This window comes from Eptesicus fuscus, chromosome 11 (genome assembly GCF_027574615.1).
Source record: "Eptesicus fuscus isolate TK198812 chromosome 11, DD_ASM_mEF_20220401, whole genome shotgun sequence".
Classification (NCBI taxonomy): Eukaryota; Metazoa; Chordata; class Mammalia; order Chiroptera; family Vespertilionidae; genus Eptesicus; species Eptesicus fuscus.
Genome location: NC_072483.1, coordinates 82,233,832 through 82,254,509, shown reverse-complemented (window position 1 = coordinate 82,254,509; position 20,678 = coordinate 82,233,832). Strand labels below are relative to the sequence as shown.

General features: G+C 40.0%; 1 protein-coding gene across 4 annotated transcripts in view; it reads left to right on the top strand.

Annotated features, from left to right (window-relative positions):
- Positions 1-20,678, top strand: part of PARD3B (par-3 family cell polarity regulator beta) — a 910,289-nt gene that overhangs the window by 329,225 nt on the left and 560,386 nt on the right. For all 4 annotated transcript variants that reach the window (XM_054722996.1, XM_054722997.1, XM_054722998.1 and 1 more), the window contains exon 3: positions 4,017-4,188. In XM_054722996.1, the coding sequence (XP_054578971.1) occupies positions 4,017-4,188 (172 nt within the window). The remainder of the gene's footprint in view (positions 1-4,016; positions 4,189-20,678) is intronic.

Here is a 20,678-nt window from a genome sequence, read left to right as displayed (position 1 = left end):
CATATGCATCTCTGTAACACTGTATATTAGGAACTCTGTCACCCAATAATGTAAGTGTTCTGATGAATCAAACAATCCAGCTAACAAGCACCTACAACTCATGGTGGAAATTAATTATCAGCGTTGAAACAAGTGTGCATCTGTGTGCATTGAAGAGTGGAGTTGAAGACTGATGAAGTCTCCTCAGCCAGCACTGCACTTCCAGTGACCTTGGGCATCACAGACTCAGAAACCGATCCCCTTCCTTCCAGAGGTAGAGACTCTATGTCATTCATTCAGCTCTTCATCCATACATTCAGAATGGGCTGTACAGCAATCATTCCTGTCAGTCATGAGTTTCAGAGACAGACTAAGCAACTAATTAATCAAGGAGATTATGAGATTTTGGAGATGGATAGGGCAGATCTCACTAGCATCATCTTTGGGAAGAGTTGTGTGTTGCCTGTATCTCCATAGAGTCGTGTTCACATTCTTAGTTTAGGCCACAGCTTCTTCCTGGATAACTACAAACATTCCGCAGTGCAGCCTCATCTTTTACACCTTTCTTTTTGGAAAATGGTTACAGTGTGGTCTGAGACACTGCATTGGAAGTTAAAAAGATGGGGTTCACTTGGACAACACAGACTCCAAACTACTTTGTTCTCCCAGTTCATATATTATTTGGTATAACATATATTATTTGGTATAACATTGCATACTCTGTACACTTGTATGAATAGAATAGTACTAGTGACCCAGTGCATGGATTTGTGCACATTGAAAGGAAATTAATTAGAAGAAATATTTTAATACCACTATTCGCCTTTTCTCTATAATAGAAGTGTGGACCAAATTCACAATCGACAATGACAGATCAAAACACACGCGTGCAACTGGCGTCATCAATAGCTTTATATGTATTGCGCATGCGCGAGTCAACTTAGCCTTTTATAGATATAGAATAAACTTGCTTAATTAGACCTGCTTTCTGATTTAACTGAACTTTTTCCAGCCCAGTGAAGCACCCCAACTTCTCTTTCAGGCAATTGTCAGCAACACAGCAGTAAATATCAACACAAAGCAGATTATTATTGTAGATCACGCAGGGAGAACAAAGGGTAAAATATTTAACTGCAACAGTGTTTGACTATATCCTGCACAAAGAGAAAACCTGAAGTCATTTTCAAGGTCCACCACTTCTTACTTCTTTTCAGTTGGGTCAAGTTTCTAAACTTTCTAAATGTCCGTTTTCCGGCTAATGAAAAGAAAATAGGATTCCACCGAGTCTCCTATCTACCTACTCCAGGACTTCTGTGAGGATCAAATGAGATAAAGCACAGAAAAATGCTTTCACAGACATTTGGTTAAAGTGTAAAATGTTTTCACCTGGCTATAAAGCAAGCTGTGTTCCTGGGCTGAAGAGACTTCAAGGAGGCTAGTCGCTAAGGAGAGGAAGCCGGGTGTTGCTATGTGACATCATTATATTTGTCTTTAATTGCCCACAGCAATCATTTCCGGGCTGGGCTGGGCTGTGGGTCGCATTTTGCACCGTGGGGTCTCAGCAGTGTTGGCTGTGATCTGGTAGGCTGTTGCTCTGCGGTGGTGGCAGAGCCTGTGTCCCACTTCTGGGAAGCTGAGTGTTGCTTTGTTGGTGCCAGGTCCCTGGTGCAGTTTCTTTGTAAATGGCCAGTGTGCATCACGGCAGCTCCTTCATTGAGCGTCTGCCCCCGGTGGTCAGTGCATGTTATAGCAAGCAGTCAGACTATTAGAGGGACACTTAGCATATTAGCCTTTTATATATATAGATGGTTATCAGTAAAGTATCGCAAGAAAAAAATGTTATATAGCAGCTATAGATAATGATTTATGAGTTACCATTTTAAGCTTTTTATTGGTTTCAGAGAGGAAGAGTGAGGGAGAGATAGAGACATCGATGATGAGAGAGAATCATTGATTGGTTGCCTCCTGAATGCCCCCTGCTGGGGTTCAAACCTGCAACCCAGGCATGTGCCCTGACATGGAAGGAATCGAAATGTGAACTCCTGGTTCATAGGTTGATGCTCAACGTGTGGCATGCAAGCTGGGCTAAGCTTTTGTATTATACTTTAGTATTTTATTTTTTTCTCTTTGCCCCAATATTTAAGATATATAGGATATACTGAGTTAATAATATAACAAAAGGAAAAAGTAAGGTATGATCCTTAATTTACATGAAACTATTTATACTACTCATATAATAAGCCACTTTTCTTAGTTGATTGATGCATTAAAATAAATGTTACTAACATGTGTTAGAATTTACCAATATATAAAGTTGAAATTATAATTGTCACAGAAATAGTGATGAAAATAACACTTCTACCACATTTAAAAATTGATTTTATTTTCCTTTTCAGGATTTACAGTGTTAAACATCACTTTGGCCAGATGATTAGATAGATATAGTTCTAGGGATTATTCTTATACTAGAATAATCTTTCATTATTAATCCATTTAAGTCTTTTCTGAAACCAGTTCATCAGTGCTGCTGATTAAAAATAGAAAATGTGTGTGTTCAATTTTAAGAATTAAAAATAATGTCTGGGGACTAGCATTTGTTTCCTGTGGTGAGAGGATTGGCTTTTCCAATTAAACAAGTCTCCATACTGGAAATGAGTAGTCAATTATGAAAATCATTTTTGAATAGCCAATTTACATATCCCTAATTGTATTCATTTCTTCTGAAAGACTGAACTTGGAATGTATGATGTTCTGATTGGTTACCCCTGTGCTTGTGTCATTAATACTATTGCCAACAAGGTTCCCCTATGAATAAGGCTTTTTCCTGGATAAATGTTTGAATCATAAGTAGGTTTGTTTTATTTAATGAATGAAAAATATATAGAGATTTACTAGTGGTTTTCAAATTTGCACACACACTGCACTTTTCCTGAGCTGACAGGAGCATCCCTGAGCTATCCCCACGTTTGGACTTTTCCACATCAGTGATAAGGGGCATCGGAGGTTCCCTGATGGTGGTGCTCTCCGCTGGCCAAAAATGCAGTCTCAGCCAGGTTGCCTCACTTTTTACACAGTGATGTTTGCACATGAATGGGATATGTTATGATATTTTGCTCTTATTTTATAAAAAATGACTTGGAAATTGACAAACTTTTTTATATTTATGACAAGAAGCATAGGTCTCCAGTGAAATAAAATTGAGATGAAGATGAGAATAATTAAGTTAAAGTGCTGATGCTTATTCTCATTCAAATTGAAATTCATTGGACTTAGACCAGTCAACATAGATCAGTCATATGGGTAAAGAACAAACCTAAATGCATGTATAAAATGGGTTATCTATGCGTGTGTACAAGGTAAATACAAATTGTGTATAAATATTCACATTTTGTCAGTTTATTATGATTGCGTCTAAAAGGAAAGATGTAGCCGAAACTGGTTTGGCTCAGTGGATAGAGCGTCGGCCTGCGGACTGAAGGGTCCCAGGTTCGATTCCGGTCAAGGGCATGTACATTGGTTGCGGGCACATCCCCGGTGGGGGGTGTGCAGGAGGCAGCTGGTCGATGTTTCTCTCTCATCGATGTTTCTAGCTCTCTATCCCGCTCTCTTCCTCTCTGTAAAAAAATCAATAAAATATATTAAAAAAAAAGGAAAGATGTAATTATGGATTTCATCATGTCTACCATTCCATTTCTGCATGTTCAACTTTTATGTTTTTGGAACAACTCTTAAAAGCAACACTGGAGTTCTTTAAAGGACTTATTAGAAAAGGGGAGGGGAGGAGGCAGCCATTTCATTTCTTCAAGAGAGATAACTAAAGTCGGTTCTCTATTTCAGGCCACCCCATCCATTATTTTCTGGCCACGGTGCTTTTAGACATAATTCTGAATTAAAAGTTGTGGGTACAGTCACATTAACATTTTAAGTTTTCAGAGGCCATTTTCATTGAAACCGAAGATCACAGCTAGATACAGTACCCAGGTGATGTGTGTGTCCAATGTAGTACTAGTAATTGGTGTTGTTGGGTTTATTTGTAGCTGATTGCTGTGTTTGATGAACAAGAACCACTCCACAAGATCGAGAGCCCCGGAGGAAACCCAGCAGGCCGCCAGAGCCCAGATGCCTTCGAGACTGAAGTGGCTGCCCAACTGGCTGCCTTCAAACCAGTTGGTGGGGAAATTGAAGTAACCCCTTCTGCTCTGAAACTAGGTATGTGTATTTTCTGTGGTATGTTTGTCACCTGGCTGATATACAGTATATCCCCTTGCTGACTATGAGTTGCTCCTACTTTGTGACTTATCTTGTTAGCGATCTTTCTTTAAAAAAAACCCACTGGTTTCTTCTCTACATCATTATTACTTTTTACATAGCTCTTTGCAGTTGTTGAGGCTCAGGGAAGTCGATAGCATTTTTTCTTGAATGGCAGGTGAATCTGAATCTGAACTGTGAGCCCTGGAAGTATCATAGGGGAGGGATTGGAATGCACGTGATTCCTCTGCAGCCTGTGAGAATCATTTTATTTTATTTTTTAACCCTTTGCACTCGCTTGCTTTTTTTGATTCCTTTATTCTACTGCTAACCATGTCAAGTCACACTCGACATCCGAGTGCAAAGGGTTAAGTCCCTGAAAACGTCATTTGGAATAAGCTAAGCATGGTCAAGGAATCTACTCTAGGAATAAAGGTCATGTCTGTTTTTGCCACCTTCTTTTTCTCCCCAAAGTACATATCTCAGAGTTTGGGGCAAACATTTTGAAGTTAGTTTCTTAGTTCTGCCCTACCGGTTTATTAAAACAAGAGCAACTCACCCAGTGAGTGTGCTCAGAATTTTTTTTTTTTTGTTATATTTGTTTTGAAGGTGTGGGTAGAAGGAGAAAAATAAACATTCTTCTCAAGTTTCAGTGAATTGACAATTGTAAGAGACATAATATGTCAGTGTTTGGTGATACCGCTTAGAGATAAATTTAGGTCAGTTTAACAGCATGAAGTTTCTGAAAACTTCAATATTTTGGTACTTAAAACAGCTTTTATTCCTATTGAATGTATGCAGACATTTTGAGACAGCTCTGAGCACCTGTTATAGGTTAATTCTCAAGCTAGAACAGGGGCTTTTTCCACTTTGCCTTTTAAAGCAAAGCATATGCTTAAAGTTGTAACAACTGTACATAGTACGAGTTTTTCGCACCTGAAACAAAGTGTATACTGTCACGTTTCTTTTACACGCAACAATTCTGAGTATCCGTCCTTTGCACTAATTTTCCGGGAAGCATCTGCAGGGCCCCTTTTCGAAGAACCAGGTGGATGGTAGTGATCGATACAGGCTCCATGATGCTCCCGTTTGTTGGAATGCAAGCGAGAGAAGCAGTCTGCTGCAACCCGGACACTGGGCGGCTTCTCTTCATGGGAAGCCAGGTTTGTGGCTTCAACAACTTCACAGCCCTGTCAGTCATTTGCATAATGGATGCCTTTTTATCCATTATGCAAATGAGATGGGAGGAAAATTAGGCAATAAGGGAAGACGAAAGGGGAAAATTGCCTTTGCTTGTTTTAATATTCTATTTATAAGCGAGCACTTTGGTCTTCAAAAGGCCAAACCTCACCTCGGAGTGCTCGTGTCTGGGAAATTTGTTTTTATCTTTCTTGTGCTCATTCTCAGAGAAAAGGTTTCTTTTTCTTCAGATTTTTCCTAGTTTCTTTTGTTGAACCATCTGAGCACATAACATTGAATGCGGGAAGAGAAAGAAGTAAGCTGAGGTTTCTCTTCTTTGCAAGTGGACTTTCTACTCCTTTCATACTGATTTGGGGTAAGACAGAGATAGAAAATAATATTTATTAAAGGTGACTACACAACAAGCACTAAGCTTAAGACCATGCAGGGATCATTCTAAATCCTTGACTCACAACAACTCACTTAAGCATCTTGATACTTAGTTGAGTTCTATCATTCTTTTCATTTAAGGGATAAGGCTGGCACAGGGCAGTTCAGTAACTCATCAAAAATCACAAAACTGTTAGGTGTCAAGGCCAGGATTTGACACTGGCCCCAGTGTCAGGAACAATTTGGCTTTGTGCCTCTTATATGCTGTTGTAAAAAAAAAAAAAAAATAGGATAAAATAATTGATTTAGTTTTCCTGGGATTTACTTTGTGAATACATATGAAAACCCTGCAAACGCTAACTCGTTGGCTTCAAGTCCCATTCCCCCTCGTGCTGTGGATTCAAGGATGAGATGAGCTAACTGTTAGGTGATCAGTGTGCCTCCCAGAGACTAGGTCTGAAATCATGGAATCATCTCCAGCTCCTCCTTTTCCTTCCCACCATCTCCACTTTCTCCAGCCGTCTTGTCCGCACCATTGCAGCAACCCAGACCCTTATCATTAATCAGACGCTTGCAAAGCCTCCAACTCACCCCTTTCTGGACAGTGCTGCTGTCTGTAACCCCTGCTCTGCCAGTGCCGCCTTCCTAAGTCACAAATCTGATTATATGGCCCCGGCTTAACAGCTTCCAGCGGTGTCCTGCTGCGTGGAGAACCATGTCCAAACTCATTAGTAAGCTGATGCAGGTGGCTCCTCAATTCGCTGGAGGAATTTGGGCGGGGATGAACAATGACAAAATCATCCCTTATCTACCCTCAGGGTCCCATCAGACTGAGTACTTTTCATATCTTGAACTTTAAAAGCAAAGGAAAAGCCTATGTATGTAGTTTCTCTGACAAATGGAAGAAGGAAGCAACACAGCCAGCTTTGGTGTCTACCCGCTTTGTTTTGTTTGTTGTCTGTTGCCTCGGGGCAGGATGTGGTCATAAGTTGGGCAGGCGTCATCTCAGGATGGAGGGATGTGCATGGCAGCAGCCCGTAGCCATGGTTCCTCCCGGGGCCAGCCCCCCCTGAGATCCTGTTTACATGAAGAGTGGGAGGGGCTGTTGGAGAAGCAGCAGCATTTGTGTCCCAGCGATTCATCATAACATTGTGCACATAAAATGCCAAACACAGAGCCCAGCCCTGCTCCCCACTCAGCTCCCGAGGCCATTGGAACTGGCCCTGCTTGTCATGGGGCCCATACGCCCTCCCAGGCGGGTGCAGCAAAAACAAGCGCCTATTCTCACTGTTGTTTCTTCCTTGAGACCCCTTCGGGAAGCTGGGGAATTTAATCCTCCCCAGCTCTCCTGCTTGTCTCACTTAAGGAGACACAATTTAACACATGTTAGGAATCAAGACATTTTTATGATTGGGTCATATTAATCACCAAAAATTTTGACCGATATTGGGGGTTAAAATATACTCAAAGTTCAGTATAATTTTTATGTCTCTTTTGCCAACACAAGCTAATCATCAGCAGTATTCTGTTAAAAACCAACAACCTTCCCTACGTGGCCCCTGCTGTTCTTTTTGTATCTTCCAAGATGAAATATTTATGCACAGAATATGCAGAAAGTTCATACTCAGGCTCTTCGTGACCTGGCTACCTCCTCTGCCCACTTTCATTCCTGGCCACACGCCTACAGTCACCTTAACATGCAGCCTCTATGAACCACTTACCAGTGCCCCAAGTGCCACCTGTTTTCAAATTCCATGCCTTATAGGTACTCACCTCTTTTGCCTCTTGTCTAGTTGGTGAACATATGCACCCTTTAAGCTCAAGCTCAAATATTAACCTTGGTTTTGATGCCTTGTCCAAATCTTCAAGACAGTACAGTAGATGTACAATAAATAAATGTCTTAATTCTTTATTCAACAATAAAGTGGTACAAAATGCATTGAAGAAATGTTCCACTTGCCTAAAAAGGTTTATAGTTTTATGCCCTATAAGCTAATGGGGTATATATTTTTAATTTGTAAGAAGAGTTTTAAATCAAGTGGGCAACCACACAATTCCAACTTCATTCATCTAAATAATTTCCTACCATTTATTTTCTAATGGATTTTCTAATGTAATGCTAAATGAGTAAGTCCTGACTCAGCCCTAACTAGCAAATCACTGGAACACTTAAAGATTCTAAGTTTCTAAAATTGGTTGATGCTTTTTACTGTATAGCCTAGAGGTTGCTAAATAGCCTATTTAAAAGAAGAGACATGGTGGAACAAATACCAGGTGAAATAGCAAAGAATCAGATGCACAGAGGCCATTTGCGCTTTAGAATTACCCAGTCCAGGAATTGTCTAAGTCTTCTTTGTGGAACCAGTGTTACTTTTAGACATGTTTCGGGATTTCAACATATATTTGATTCTAGTTCATTAACAAATAACACTTATTGAGCACTTAAGTTCTAGAAGCTATTCTATTTCATGTATGTTTATTTATTGTCCAAATAGGACTGGTTGTGCTTTCAGAGAAGAAAGTGTTGAGCAGGCAGCAGAAAATCCCAATGTTTTTTCACAATTCCTACAGCAAAGAACCCACCACCACCAAAAGAATTGTTAGCACCCTTAGAACAACCTTTATGAAATGCTGGTCTAGAAATAGCCAGTTCCATAGATTTTTATGATCAGCAATTGTCTAGACAATTGTCATTACCTTACAATAAGAAAAGAAAGAAAGAAAAAAGCTTAGAGAGAGTGTATGCTCTAATACCAAATCACTATTTGGTTGAAGAACTAGAGTTGGAACCTTCACCTCTTGGCTTCTAGTACAGTGCTCTTTCAACTACATGACACTTTTTGGATTAATTATAGATTTCAATTATCCATGACTTTTAATACGGTATGTGATAAAGTAGCACGTCCTATCTTTTGGAATTGAGATAGAGTGTAAAGTAATAAATAGATATTATGAATAGCTGCAAATCGTAAGCTAATAAGGGAATAAAGACCAGAAAATTAAGATGGAGAACATTTTGTTAAAACCTTCTTTAGATTTCAGAAATGAATCTGCTCCTGTCTCCTCATCCCATGAGTTTGTGTACACACGTGAATGCATGCAGGTGTATGTGTGTTTGGGGGGAACTGGCACCAAAAGCATTATCCTAATGGGATTCCTGGGTGACTTTTTCTGTCCTGTGGATATTGTTGTACTCTTTTTGACATTTCAAGTGTCTTCATGTAGGACCTTCTGTAAATAAGATAGAATAGCAGTTTGGAAGAATATGCTCTTGAGCCTTTCCCCCAGTAGGTCCTATGCTGCCTTTATGACCTTGTACTGTTCTCCAGAAGACCTTCTGGCCCAAGGTTGGCCCAGTCCTTGACCCTTGAGAACCAGCTATAGGGAGCTGGTTCCCAACCCTACAGATTTTCATCTAGCTGTGTTCCCACACAAGTCATCTAACCTATATCTATCAGGACCACCCTTTTCCAACACCAGCCCCCAAAAGTGGATGCATCTGGCATTTCATAGGATTGGATATTCTTATCTGCGACTATCCAGATCACTTTCTGATGTGTCACTGCCACATGTCAGAGGACCACAGTGTTCTCATCTATAACATGAGCCTTTCTTGCTTTTATGGGCTATCACTGTCCCCAGAGAATTTCATTAATGCCCAGCTAACGTTGAATTTGACTCAGTTGTCCTCCCCTGGCCCCAATTAATTAGTAGTTTTAGTTTAGACATGTTGATAATTTTTCTAAGGACTTCTTGACTGAACTTTGCTATGTTGGGTTCAGGCTTCCATGAGAAAACATTTCTTTGGTTATAATTATTTTAGCAATTTAATTCAAGCAGTGTGTCAGGATACAGAGTCCTTTCAACGTGGTTGTTGCCACTCCTGTGATCTCTATTACCCAGATATGAAGCGATCTGATTAAAGTTGGGAGTTGAAATGGTATTAGCTTTACTCCCCTCTCGTGTGTTAAACTTTGAAGATGAGCTACTTTGTATTTGAAAGTGGTTCTTGTTTCTGAGACTTGAAAGCTGGAAGGTGCCTCAGATGCTTTATTGTTTCCACGTGTGTTTGTGCCGCTTCAGAACTGACATGGAAATTATGCTTGTGTGTTTGTTATCATTATTTTCAAAACACTGAGTTCTTTGCTCTCTGTTTTCAGTAGTTCTCAGAAAACGTCGTATAGCCATAGATGAGTGTTGGGACTCGTGACTGTTTTCCTCTGAATTTGACAATTTACTGCATAAGGGAAGCATATGGGAACATTTGTCTGGGTTTTTTAACGAAACCAAATCCCTTCATGGCACTGATCTTCAGGAAAAAATAAAGAAGGGGGAAGTTTATTCCTTTAATTAGGCTGCAGTATGTAAGTAGCTGCTGTGCCCGTAATGGGAGTTTAAGTATTGGCATCTGATCCTAGACAAACACGCTCACACCACACACATAGCAGAACTGATGCTCAGGGCTGGGCTGGGCTGGGCTGGGCGGCTGCTGGAGCCTTTGAATTCCTACTACAAAGCGCACAAGCCTGTGAGGGTCCCTTGTTGCTGGGAGCACTGGGCTGTGGGCTGTGCAACTCAGAGTTGAAATCACCAGGGGACTGAGGTCATTTGCTTGGATGGATCCATAAGTCATAATTTGGTCGTTGAGTTTCATCCTATTTGTTTCCTGTTGCGGCTGATTATTCAAAAGTTAACAGCTAGCTATGGCATAGCGTTTCTTTCTTTCCTTTTTCTTCCCCGGGAGCCTGGTATTTTTTTTCCACGCAGGCTTAGATGAATGATGTTGTAATTAGCTATGGTAACCTTACCAGGCTATCATCAATCAGTCATAGCCATCCAGTCAACAAAGTGTGTGCGTGTTTTCTGGTGGGGCGGTAAGTAAAGCAGGACTGAGGAGGTCACAGCGTCACTCACCCATTTCGGGCATCGTTCTTCTTTTGCGATTGTGGTATCGGATTTTATTTTAGTTTGTTTTCAGAATAGGTGAAATGTTGCCTGGGGGAGGGGGGATGGGTCAGGTTATGCATTGAATTTTTTTTTTTAATATTAATACTCTGGAAAGGGGCCTGAGATTCTTGGTTAAATGAAAGAATAGAATCAATACCTAAAGACAAGCAACTCCTAACAAATAGTAAAGGGAATTACCACATAGGAGTAGTTTTTGTTTGTGTGAGCTACATGCAAATGTGAATGAGCATTCAAATAGAAGATTTTCAGTATACCTGGCATGGCCTCCTCTGAGTAATTCCAGGTCATGGTGGATACATGCAGACTTCCTAGACAGGCAGTTACTTCGCAACATTGTGTAAAAATAAGATGACTTTCGCTTGAAAATATCTTATATTCTTATGAGTGTCTTTTAAGTGAGATATTATTTATTAAGTTATAGAAAGTTAAGCAAGAAAAATAAAAAATGATCATCTTCTTAATAGAACTACATTTTTCTTTGTCTTTTTCCTATCAGGTTTCTTTGTATTTTAGTCTTAATTCTGTTTATTTTCTGCTGCCTCATTCAGTTCTCCTTTTGTCTCTTTTCCTTCATTTTGTGTACTTGGATCTAACGGCTCAGTGTAGTAACTAAATTGTTACTAAGTTGGTTGCACTCTAATAAAAAAGTATTAAAGGGAATTTGCCTTTAACCATTTACCTCTAAAATGTAAGATAGGATATAAAAAAACCAAGCTTTCATTCTTGTTCTTTTCCAGCTGTATTTTCTAAGTTGATTATATGACCTCAAGAAAAGGAAAAAAAAAAAAAAAACCCACACACAAAACATAGCGAGTTCACCATCTCCCCTTCGGCCTGTTGCCGCTGCCGGACCCACACTGAGCCGGAGTCTGCAGATCCCTCATAAACAAGCAGCGGGAAAGGTCACCTTCCTACTGCTCACTTGATATGAGACCCCTGGGTCTCCGAGCCTCTTGGCAGATTGCTTTTAACAGCAAGTCCAGGGAAGCCGTGTTTGCAGGGGCCGAGTCCCTGAGCAGGGAAATGTTTTAGCCATGCAGTCATAGCCACTCCTGGTAGTTACCTGGACCACAGATAAAATGACTTGCAGTTTGTCCTTTTAGTAAAAGAGAAGCAAGACTCCCCCCACCGTCCCCCGCCCCCCACGCACACATACACCCCAGCATCCCTTCTTCCTCCCTTCCCTACCACCATTACAGCCCCATCTATCTTCCTTTCTTGTAACCAGCCCCAGCTTTTCTGGTCTTCAGTCCAGGTGGTCTGACAGCCAAACAGGACCCAGCAGCATGGCCCTGCGTTCACTCAGTGTAAGTGCTCCTCATTCCCTAAGTAGAAGCGCTGCTCTTGAGAGCTGGAAAGGGTTTCCCGTGTCTATTACAAAATGCTTTCAAATTACTTATCTGTATTAAAACCTTTTTAACAATATGACTCCGGTTTTTATTCACATAAATCTTTGTGGCCATGAAATAGATTACATTTCCCATAAATTCCTAATCACACCTAAACAAATTATTTATAATAGCTGTGCTGATTTTCTTTTGCAGTTTGAAGTTCAAGAATCTGGCTAATAATTCAATATATGGCAAAGCCTTTTTTTGCACTAACAACTTAAACAGAAGGCTTAGCCTTTGGGATTTATTTCTGCGTGTGTGTGTGTGTGTGTGTGTGTGTACGTGCATGACTTTTTTTTTTTTTTCTTTCTGCCCAGATGGGAAGAGGGGGAAAAAAATCCACTAATTTAATTATTTACAGAAGATCCATCTTAAGGACAAGTCACTCAGAGTTGGACACGCTTTTATGACTGGCTCGGGATTTTCTCATTTGCTTTATCTGATAAAGCCATATGATGAATTATGCCCCAATATGCACACATTTGGTTATTTCCTTGCTCTGTACCCAATTTGAAATTTTACTAAGATCTTGATTCGGCCCAATGGAAGTAAGAAATACCAAGGCAGCTTGATCTGCTCATTCTCACATTCGAAGGTGATAAGGAAGGTGACAGCCTTTGCTGGCAGTTGCCTTAAGAAAAGCTATCTCTCTGTGTTTGCCCTTTTTTAATGTTTACCAGATAAAAGAAGACAACCTCCCAGATACAGCCACCACACCCTGTCAATTTATCACTGAAACAATGCATCCATCATATGGTACCAGAAAACAGTTCTCACTCTGCTTATTCCTGGACTTAATGGGAAAAATCTTGATAGCTATCAGAAAAAAAAAAAAAAAACAGGTAAAATGAAAAAAAATATCTGATTATTCTTCTGTATGAAAATGAGACTCTGTTAAACTCAAACTCCTTTACATATGGAAGAAATTTGGGGCTTTATGGTGGGGTGTTTGTTTTTTTCTGTGTGTAAAATTAAAGTAAAGGAAATTATGTGGTATATCTTGCTTATTTTCTTTTTGTTTATGTGGAAACGCTGACTCTGATTACTTAATGCATGTATGTAGAAAAGGGCATGATCAAGGAAAATAAGTGAGTAGGCTTTTTGCCTTACCACAGCTTATTTAAAATCATTACACTTGTATTTGGTATTTTAAGATAATATTGACTAAAAGAAGCCATTACTTCAGTCTCCATATTTCTTGAAATTGTTAGTAAGAATGGTGTTTCCATCTCCTTTCGCACTATTTGTCTGAATAATGGCATGGATAACAGCAAGCTGAATGTCTCTGTGTCATCTGGTTCTACATAATTGCGATGATCAATTAAACTCTTCCCGTGTTTTTAAAACAAATAGACTTTCTACCCCAGAGGTCTGAAATCATGAGGCAAATTTCTTATTTTAGTCACAGTTCAGGAATAATGCCCTTTGACCCCCGGACTTTAGTTTGGTGTTACAGTTCATCGCCCCTATGGCACAGTTCAGCATCTGCACCACTAACATCTGCTCTTTGTAGATGACTGGGCTTCAGACGTGGCTGTGGAAATCAGTATGTCTGATGTCCGTGCTGCAGAAGTTGGTGGCATGTCTGTCCCTGACTTCAGTTAATCAATAAGTATTTATTGCTGGCCCAAAAGATGAAAACTATTATGCTAGGCTACCAGAGGAAAATAAAAAGTCATGAACTCATTTCCAAGCAGCCTGCAAGCTGGCTGACTTAAAATTAATTGCTGAGTGAGCGTCTTAACTTGGTTAGATTTCCGTTTCTATAATTTACAACGGTTGTTATAATAATACAGAACAAACAATTGCAAAGCCTTGTAGTTAAAAAAAGATGTTACCTCGTAAGTAAATTGAGAAGCACATAAAAGATGTCTGTGTGTGCTGTTAGTCATGTGCACTGTCTCTCCATAGCTTGTGTTTCTTTTATTTGGGTCTTTGGTTGATGAGGAGGTTCGTGAAAATAATACACTTCAAGTTTGTAGACTATCTGTGATTCCAGTTTTCATTGACTCTATTTGGGGCAGTGTGAGTTTTGTGTCCTATTAGGTGGCAAGAAATAACTAAATTCAAAGTATTTCCACTACCACCAGTGATGCCCTTTGTTGTCCAAGATGTGTCTCCAAGGACCTAATGGATTGATGGGTGAACATTTATTTATCTGTCCATTCATCTTTTCATTATTTTCCTCATATACTCTCCAGTCAAATGTACTCCTTTAATTATTGGTAATGAAGTTGGAAACCAAACTTCTACCCTGGTAAGCTCAGCAAACACACTGTTCAAAAGAATTAGCTGGGCTCTCAGCAGGAAGCAGATGTCAGTGACCCACTCCTTGCTTCTTTTCGATTGAGTACCACATGCATTACTGATTAGACCTCCAAGGGTGATCTTTTCCTTTCTAGATCTATAGGCTATACCTCTTCTTACTTTGTGAACATGATACATAAAGTTCAGGAAAGTTCTATGTTCAGTCCCTCTATTTTTCTGATTCAAAACACCATTTGTCAGTTGAGTGTCCAAGTCTAAACATGCTTATCCTGTTAGTGAATTCCTCTACCTTGTGGACTATAATGACAAGGAGCACCTTGATCCTCTTGGAAGATTTCCTTAGAGAGGTCTAGAGAATGAGTTTTGTGTTTTTTTCTCATTTTCAGGTCAGTCACCACCTTCTTCAAAAACGAACTCAAAAATTATTTTTTTTAAAAAGAACTTTCTAGATTACCTTATTTCCTTACATTCATTCATTCATTCGTTTGTTTACTTACTTATATATTTATTTTTGTTAATCCTCACCCGAGGATATTTTTCCATTGATTTTTTTAGAGCGAGTAGAAGGGAGGGGGAGAGACAGAGAGAAATATTGATGTAAGAGATACATATCAATTGGTTGCCTACCACACATGCCCCCACCATGACCAGAGATCAAGCCTGCAACAGAGGTACAAGCCTTTGACCAGAATCAAACCTGGGACCCGTCAGTCCACTGTCTGACACTCTATCCACTGAACCAAACCACTTAGGGCTTATTTTCTGACTTTAAAAAATAATGTTTATCATATGACAATGTTTGGTATATATAAAGAGGTAATATGCAAATTAGGCCGGGACACCCTAACAGGTCACAACCCAGCAGGAGGAGGTTGCACACACAGGTGAGGCCTGGAGTGGAGACAGAGACAGAGACAGGGGGGCCTGCCCAAGCCGGCGCGGCAGCTCCAGTGGCCCGGAGCGGACACAGGCAGGGGTGCTGGTGGGGGGGGTCTGGAGTGGAAGTCAGGCGTGGGTCCTGGCCACCCGCGGCGCCAGTCCGGCCTGACTCCCACAGTGCCAGCACTGCGCGAGTCAGGTGCGGGTCCCGACTGCCCGCAGTGTAGGTCCAGCCTGACTCCCTCGACGGCCCACAGGGTGCCTCCTTGCACAGTGGGAGGTAGGCGCCTCCTTGCACGATTTCAATCACGCGCTGGGCCTCTAGTTGTCATATATTTGACATGATTATGTTCTGTCTTTACAAGGTGAAAAGTTAGGAGAGGTTAGGCAGAATTCTTGCTTAGAATTCATATCTTCTTCAAAATTGTCTCTTCTTGGTACTTAAAATGTAACCTGAATATATCTGAGTTTATTTCTTCTCTAATATTTGAGTTGAGCAAGTAGGCAATGCATTATTTCCAAAAGAAACAAGGGATGGGGAAGGATATTGATTATGTATAACATTTATGTTACAGCGGTATAGTATAAAAGTGATTATCATAAGCCAGGGGGTAAGACTGCATAGATAAAATAGGGCTTTGCCCTTTATAAGCTGGGTGGTCCTAGGCAAGTTATTTAACCTCACTATGTCTCAGTTTTCTCATCTGTAAAATGGATAATATTAGTAATGGACTAATGGAGTTGTGAGCATCAAAAGAGGTTCATGTAGATATGAAACACTTAAAGCAGTGCCTGTCATATAATACATGGTAAATAACTACTAGTTACTGTTATTTTCACCATTATACTTATTATTGATCATTGAAAGATAGGACACCTAAAAGGACACAAAACTCATACTACCCTTGTGTTTTTTCAATCTATATTTTGTCCTCCCCTTTTCCCATTTTCAACTCTCAACCCATGATATTCTCTCTTGTTATCTTATGCCTTCTCTTAAGAAAAATAAAAAAAAAAGTTTTTTTTTTTTTTTTCTCTTCTCAGGCTTTCAAGATAAATGGTAAATGGTTTATTGAAGCCAAAACAATTCCCAGGGACATTAATCGAAATAGTATAATTGCTGCAAAATTTTCAAATAATACCCCTGTGCTCATTTCTAGACATTTGTGGAAGGGTAATTGCTTTGATTCTTTTTATCTTTACTTAACTTAAGTATTTACTTTCATGTCCTCACACTGATTCAGCATATTGTTCACAAGGCTTTTCTTTTAGAATTGATAAGTTCCTGCTGTTCGTGTTTGACAATACTTTACACAAGGGAATGACAATTTATTTTTAATGTTGTTCCACTCACCCAACTGACCTAGAATTCTGTATCATCAGGGTGCCAACAGGAAACAGATGGTGTGCTCAAAGGTGTAATTGAGGAGAATTTAAAAATGGGATTATTTGTGAAAGTGAGGCACTCACGTTCCAAAAAGAATGAAGAGCTCTTACCAGCCCGGGCCTGAAAAGGGCCAGGGAAGACAGTCTCTACCAGGCTGGTGAGAGCTGCAGGTGTGCGAGAGGTCCTTGGGGGATCAGAACCTGTGACCTAGTATGGCCCAGTGCTTCCACTTTCAAAGGCCAGGCTGGCTGAGAGGGAGCACAGTGGGGAGGAGGGGAAGGAAACATCCTAATACCCCTACCTGCTGATCTCCTGCTGCTTCTTCCTAATGGCCAAAGCCTACTTCAGCAGGAGGAACCGGGCCTGTGTGATGCACTGAGTGCTGACGGGAAGGCAGTCCCTGGGGACCAGAGCTGGGCTTAGAAGGCTGGGGATGGCCCTACATAGCAACACGTAGATCAACCACCACAAACACCTAGTCTGCTTCTCTGAGGTGACTGCTTTTTTATAAGGTGCTGGTAGAGATCCATCATGTTTTAAATTTGATTATACTTTTGGCATAGAACTTACCTATTGGAATATAGAAATCATTAAAATACACTTTGTTTCTCAACGTGTTCACAATTCAGCAATTGTTCTCACCTTTTTTTGAGACATAGCTTAGGTGATATTTATATATACAATACACTGAAATGTAGCACCTGCCTTTATATAATACTAGAGGCCCGGTGCATGAATTCATGCACGGGTGGGGTCTGGCTGGCCTGCCCCAATGGGGGCTGATTGGGCCGGGATGGCAGGGAGGGAAGGGACGTGAGAGGTTGGCCAGCTGGCCCCACCCCTGATGCGGGGGGGGGGGGAGGAGATTGGGGGAGGGGCCAGCTGGGAAGGGGCTTCGAGAGATTGTGGGGGGACAACTGGGGCCATGATCAGTCTGGTTGACCCGCTGCAGTGCGCGTCATAGCGACCAGTCATTCTGGTTGTTCCGGTCGTTCTGTTCTGGTCACTGGGCTTTTATACATATAGATTATTGTTATGCTGACTATAATTCCTCCACCTTTATAACTTAGTAAAGCATATCAGCTTTCAGTTCACAAAAAGTACATTGAATATATTTATTTTGTGTCTTCTTCTTCCCAAACTTTCGTAGAAATGGCAGTTTTAAGTACAAATAAAGTATATATATGTGGGGGGGGGCAGGTAAATTAATAAAAACACTGGAAATGGAAAGTGGATAGGATCAGATTAACAGGTGACTCAGACCTCAGGCTACTCTAGAGTAAAGCCTTTCTCCTTTGGCTCTGAGGGATGGCTGGGGGGCGGAGGGGCGGGGGGAGGAACAGCCCGCCTGCCTCTCACAGAGGGGCATGTTTGTTAAAGTGAGACCTGTCCCTGAACATGCTTCGTCACGTCACCTGCCTAACACAGAGGAGAGGCTTGCTCAGGAAAGACCAATGTGTTGGCAACAAAAACTGAAGCTACTTACTATTTTTAAGCAACTGAGTTTTTCACTCAGAAGTACGAATGGTTAACCACCACTCACCAGACATTTAGGGAACAACAACTCGGAGATGTTGTTGGGATAGAATTGAAAGGACAACCTTGGAGAAGACGGAAAAGCGGGAGGAGCTACCCTACCAGATACCAAGATTTAGAAAGTTACAGTAATTTGATATTAAAAATGAACACAGCAATTAATTAAAATTCATCCAACAAATATTTATTGAACACAACTACTAGTATATGCCAGGCATTTTTAGGTGCTGGGAATATAACAGTAAACAATAACAAAAAATACAAAAATGTTCTGTTCTCCTAATAGGAGACAAACAATACATTTGATGATGAGTTATGTATATAGTGTGTTGGGAAGTGCTAAGAGTTTTGGAAGAACACCAAAGTTATTTAATAAGGAGAAAGGGGTTGTCTGGTGCTGAGAATGGCATAGTGGCATTTAAACAAAAACTTAAATGAAGTAGGGAGTAAACGTAGTACGGAATGATTGGAGAGAGGGGGGCGGGGATCATTAGGAAAGTCCCTTACCAACTGATGCTTCTTAAAGTTGGAAAATTCAAGGAATTATTATATTATATTAGCAATTAGCCACTAAAAGAGTCAAAAATAGAAGTGTTATATAAGAGTAACTTCAGGCATTTGAGCTTGATATTGCAAAGGAGAAAGAATTTCATTTTTTGTTTTATTTCTTTCTTCATCGTTTGAATTATTACAATGGATGGTATAAGTAGTATTTAAAATAACATTTTAAATGGGTGGCTGTAGGCAATGAATGTGAGGAATATTATTAGAGAGCCTTAAAACCACACTAATTATATTTTTTAAAGATAAATCATTTGCAAAACTTAGAACTTACTGTTGATAGGGAAATACTGTGACACACCTGTCAGCTGCTTGCCTCCAAATACTGTTCACTCTCTTTTCTCCAACTCGCCGACCAGGCTGGGGGATTCAGTAGTGAGTGTGGCCATGGGCACAGCTGCAGAGTCCCCCCATCCCCCAGGCAGGCTTAGCAACATGCTCCAGCTGCCACCCAAACACTAGGTCACATTTCACACCCAAACCAACTCACCTCGTCTCTCACTGTCTGTAAGGTCAAGCTTGAAGATTTTAGTTAGGTGGATGGCAAAAAAACACAAAAAGAAAGGAATGTTTTCTAATTCAACCTTTGGAAATGGATAAAGAACTGGGTCATGGACTGAAGATGCTGCCTAGCAATTCAGTATTAAATTGACTGTGTGTATTCACTTAAGGGCCAAATCAGTATACACCTCAAAGGAATTAATCATCAACTCTAATGAAAAGTTATGTCTTAAGAAATTGTAATATACTCTATAGGGATTGTCTTTCTATTTGTTTTATTTTACTTGGGAGAATTTCAAATTGTATATGTCTAAAATGTTACCAGACATAATTATCTAAGTCTAGAATAACTAAAACTATTTCACCTGGAGTATACAAATAATTGGGACACTTTTTGTCTTGTTTTCTTGGAGAAACTGTATATTTGCCTCCATTTGCCACCGGACTTAGTGTAAGTAAGCACAGCTTAATTTTTTTTTTCCCAAGAGGTGCTACTTGAATTTTCATAGCACAGTGACTTGAAGCTGAAATAGTTGCTACTGGGCACTGAATATGATGACTTTTAGGCATTATATAAGAATTTCCTTATTTTGTAGTTATATTCTGAAATATATTGGTGTTATTAAATATTAAGCAAATATGTTTTCTGTCTCTGTACTGTGGTTCTAACTGCATGTGTATTGTGGATTGAAAGTTATGAAGTTTCAGACTAAGGCTTTGGTAGAGAATGCATCCAAAAAGCGCATGCGTGCATGCGTTTTGTACCGATACGGGAAAAGGAAGATTCACCAACAGAGGCATGTGTGCAGAAACATTCAGGTGTTTCATTACCTATAGAGCTATCTAAATAAAAACTGTTAAAAAATGTTTTATATCTGAGAGAATACTCATTGTATATATAATTTAATGGCCAAATTAGCAAAAGTATAAGTAAAAATACATTTATTTTAAAGAGATTGTTACTTGCATGATTTGACAAATATGAATAGATCTTTGTTAAACTGTATTAATACTAGTCAAGATTTTTTAATCTTCTCATTAGTCAATTGAGAATAATTAAAACACTTTTCGCATATGTTTCCATGTATAAGCACTGCTACTTTATCACTGACATTGATGGAGTTTTATGTTGAGAGTTTGAATGGAATTAAAATTGGGTAATACTCAGGGAAGATTTGGCAAAATGATTTCAAGGAGTTTCAAATTCGGATCATTCATAGACAGGGCCCTTAGGAGAGATAGAAGTCCCCTTTCTGTATTTAATATGAATAACATTAATATTAAAGATAAGTGTGTGTAACAGATAAGGCAAAAAATGATGTTATTTGGATGTCTGAGTTATCTACTTTTCTGGGAAGCGTTTAATTCAGTAGCCAGACATCCAGTAGGCC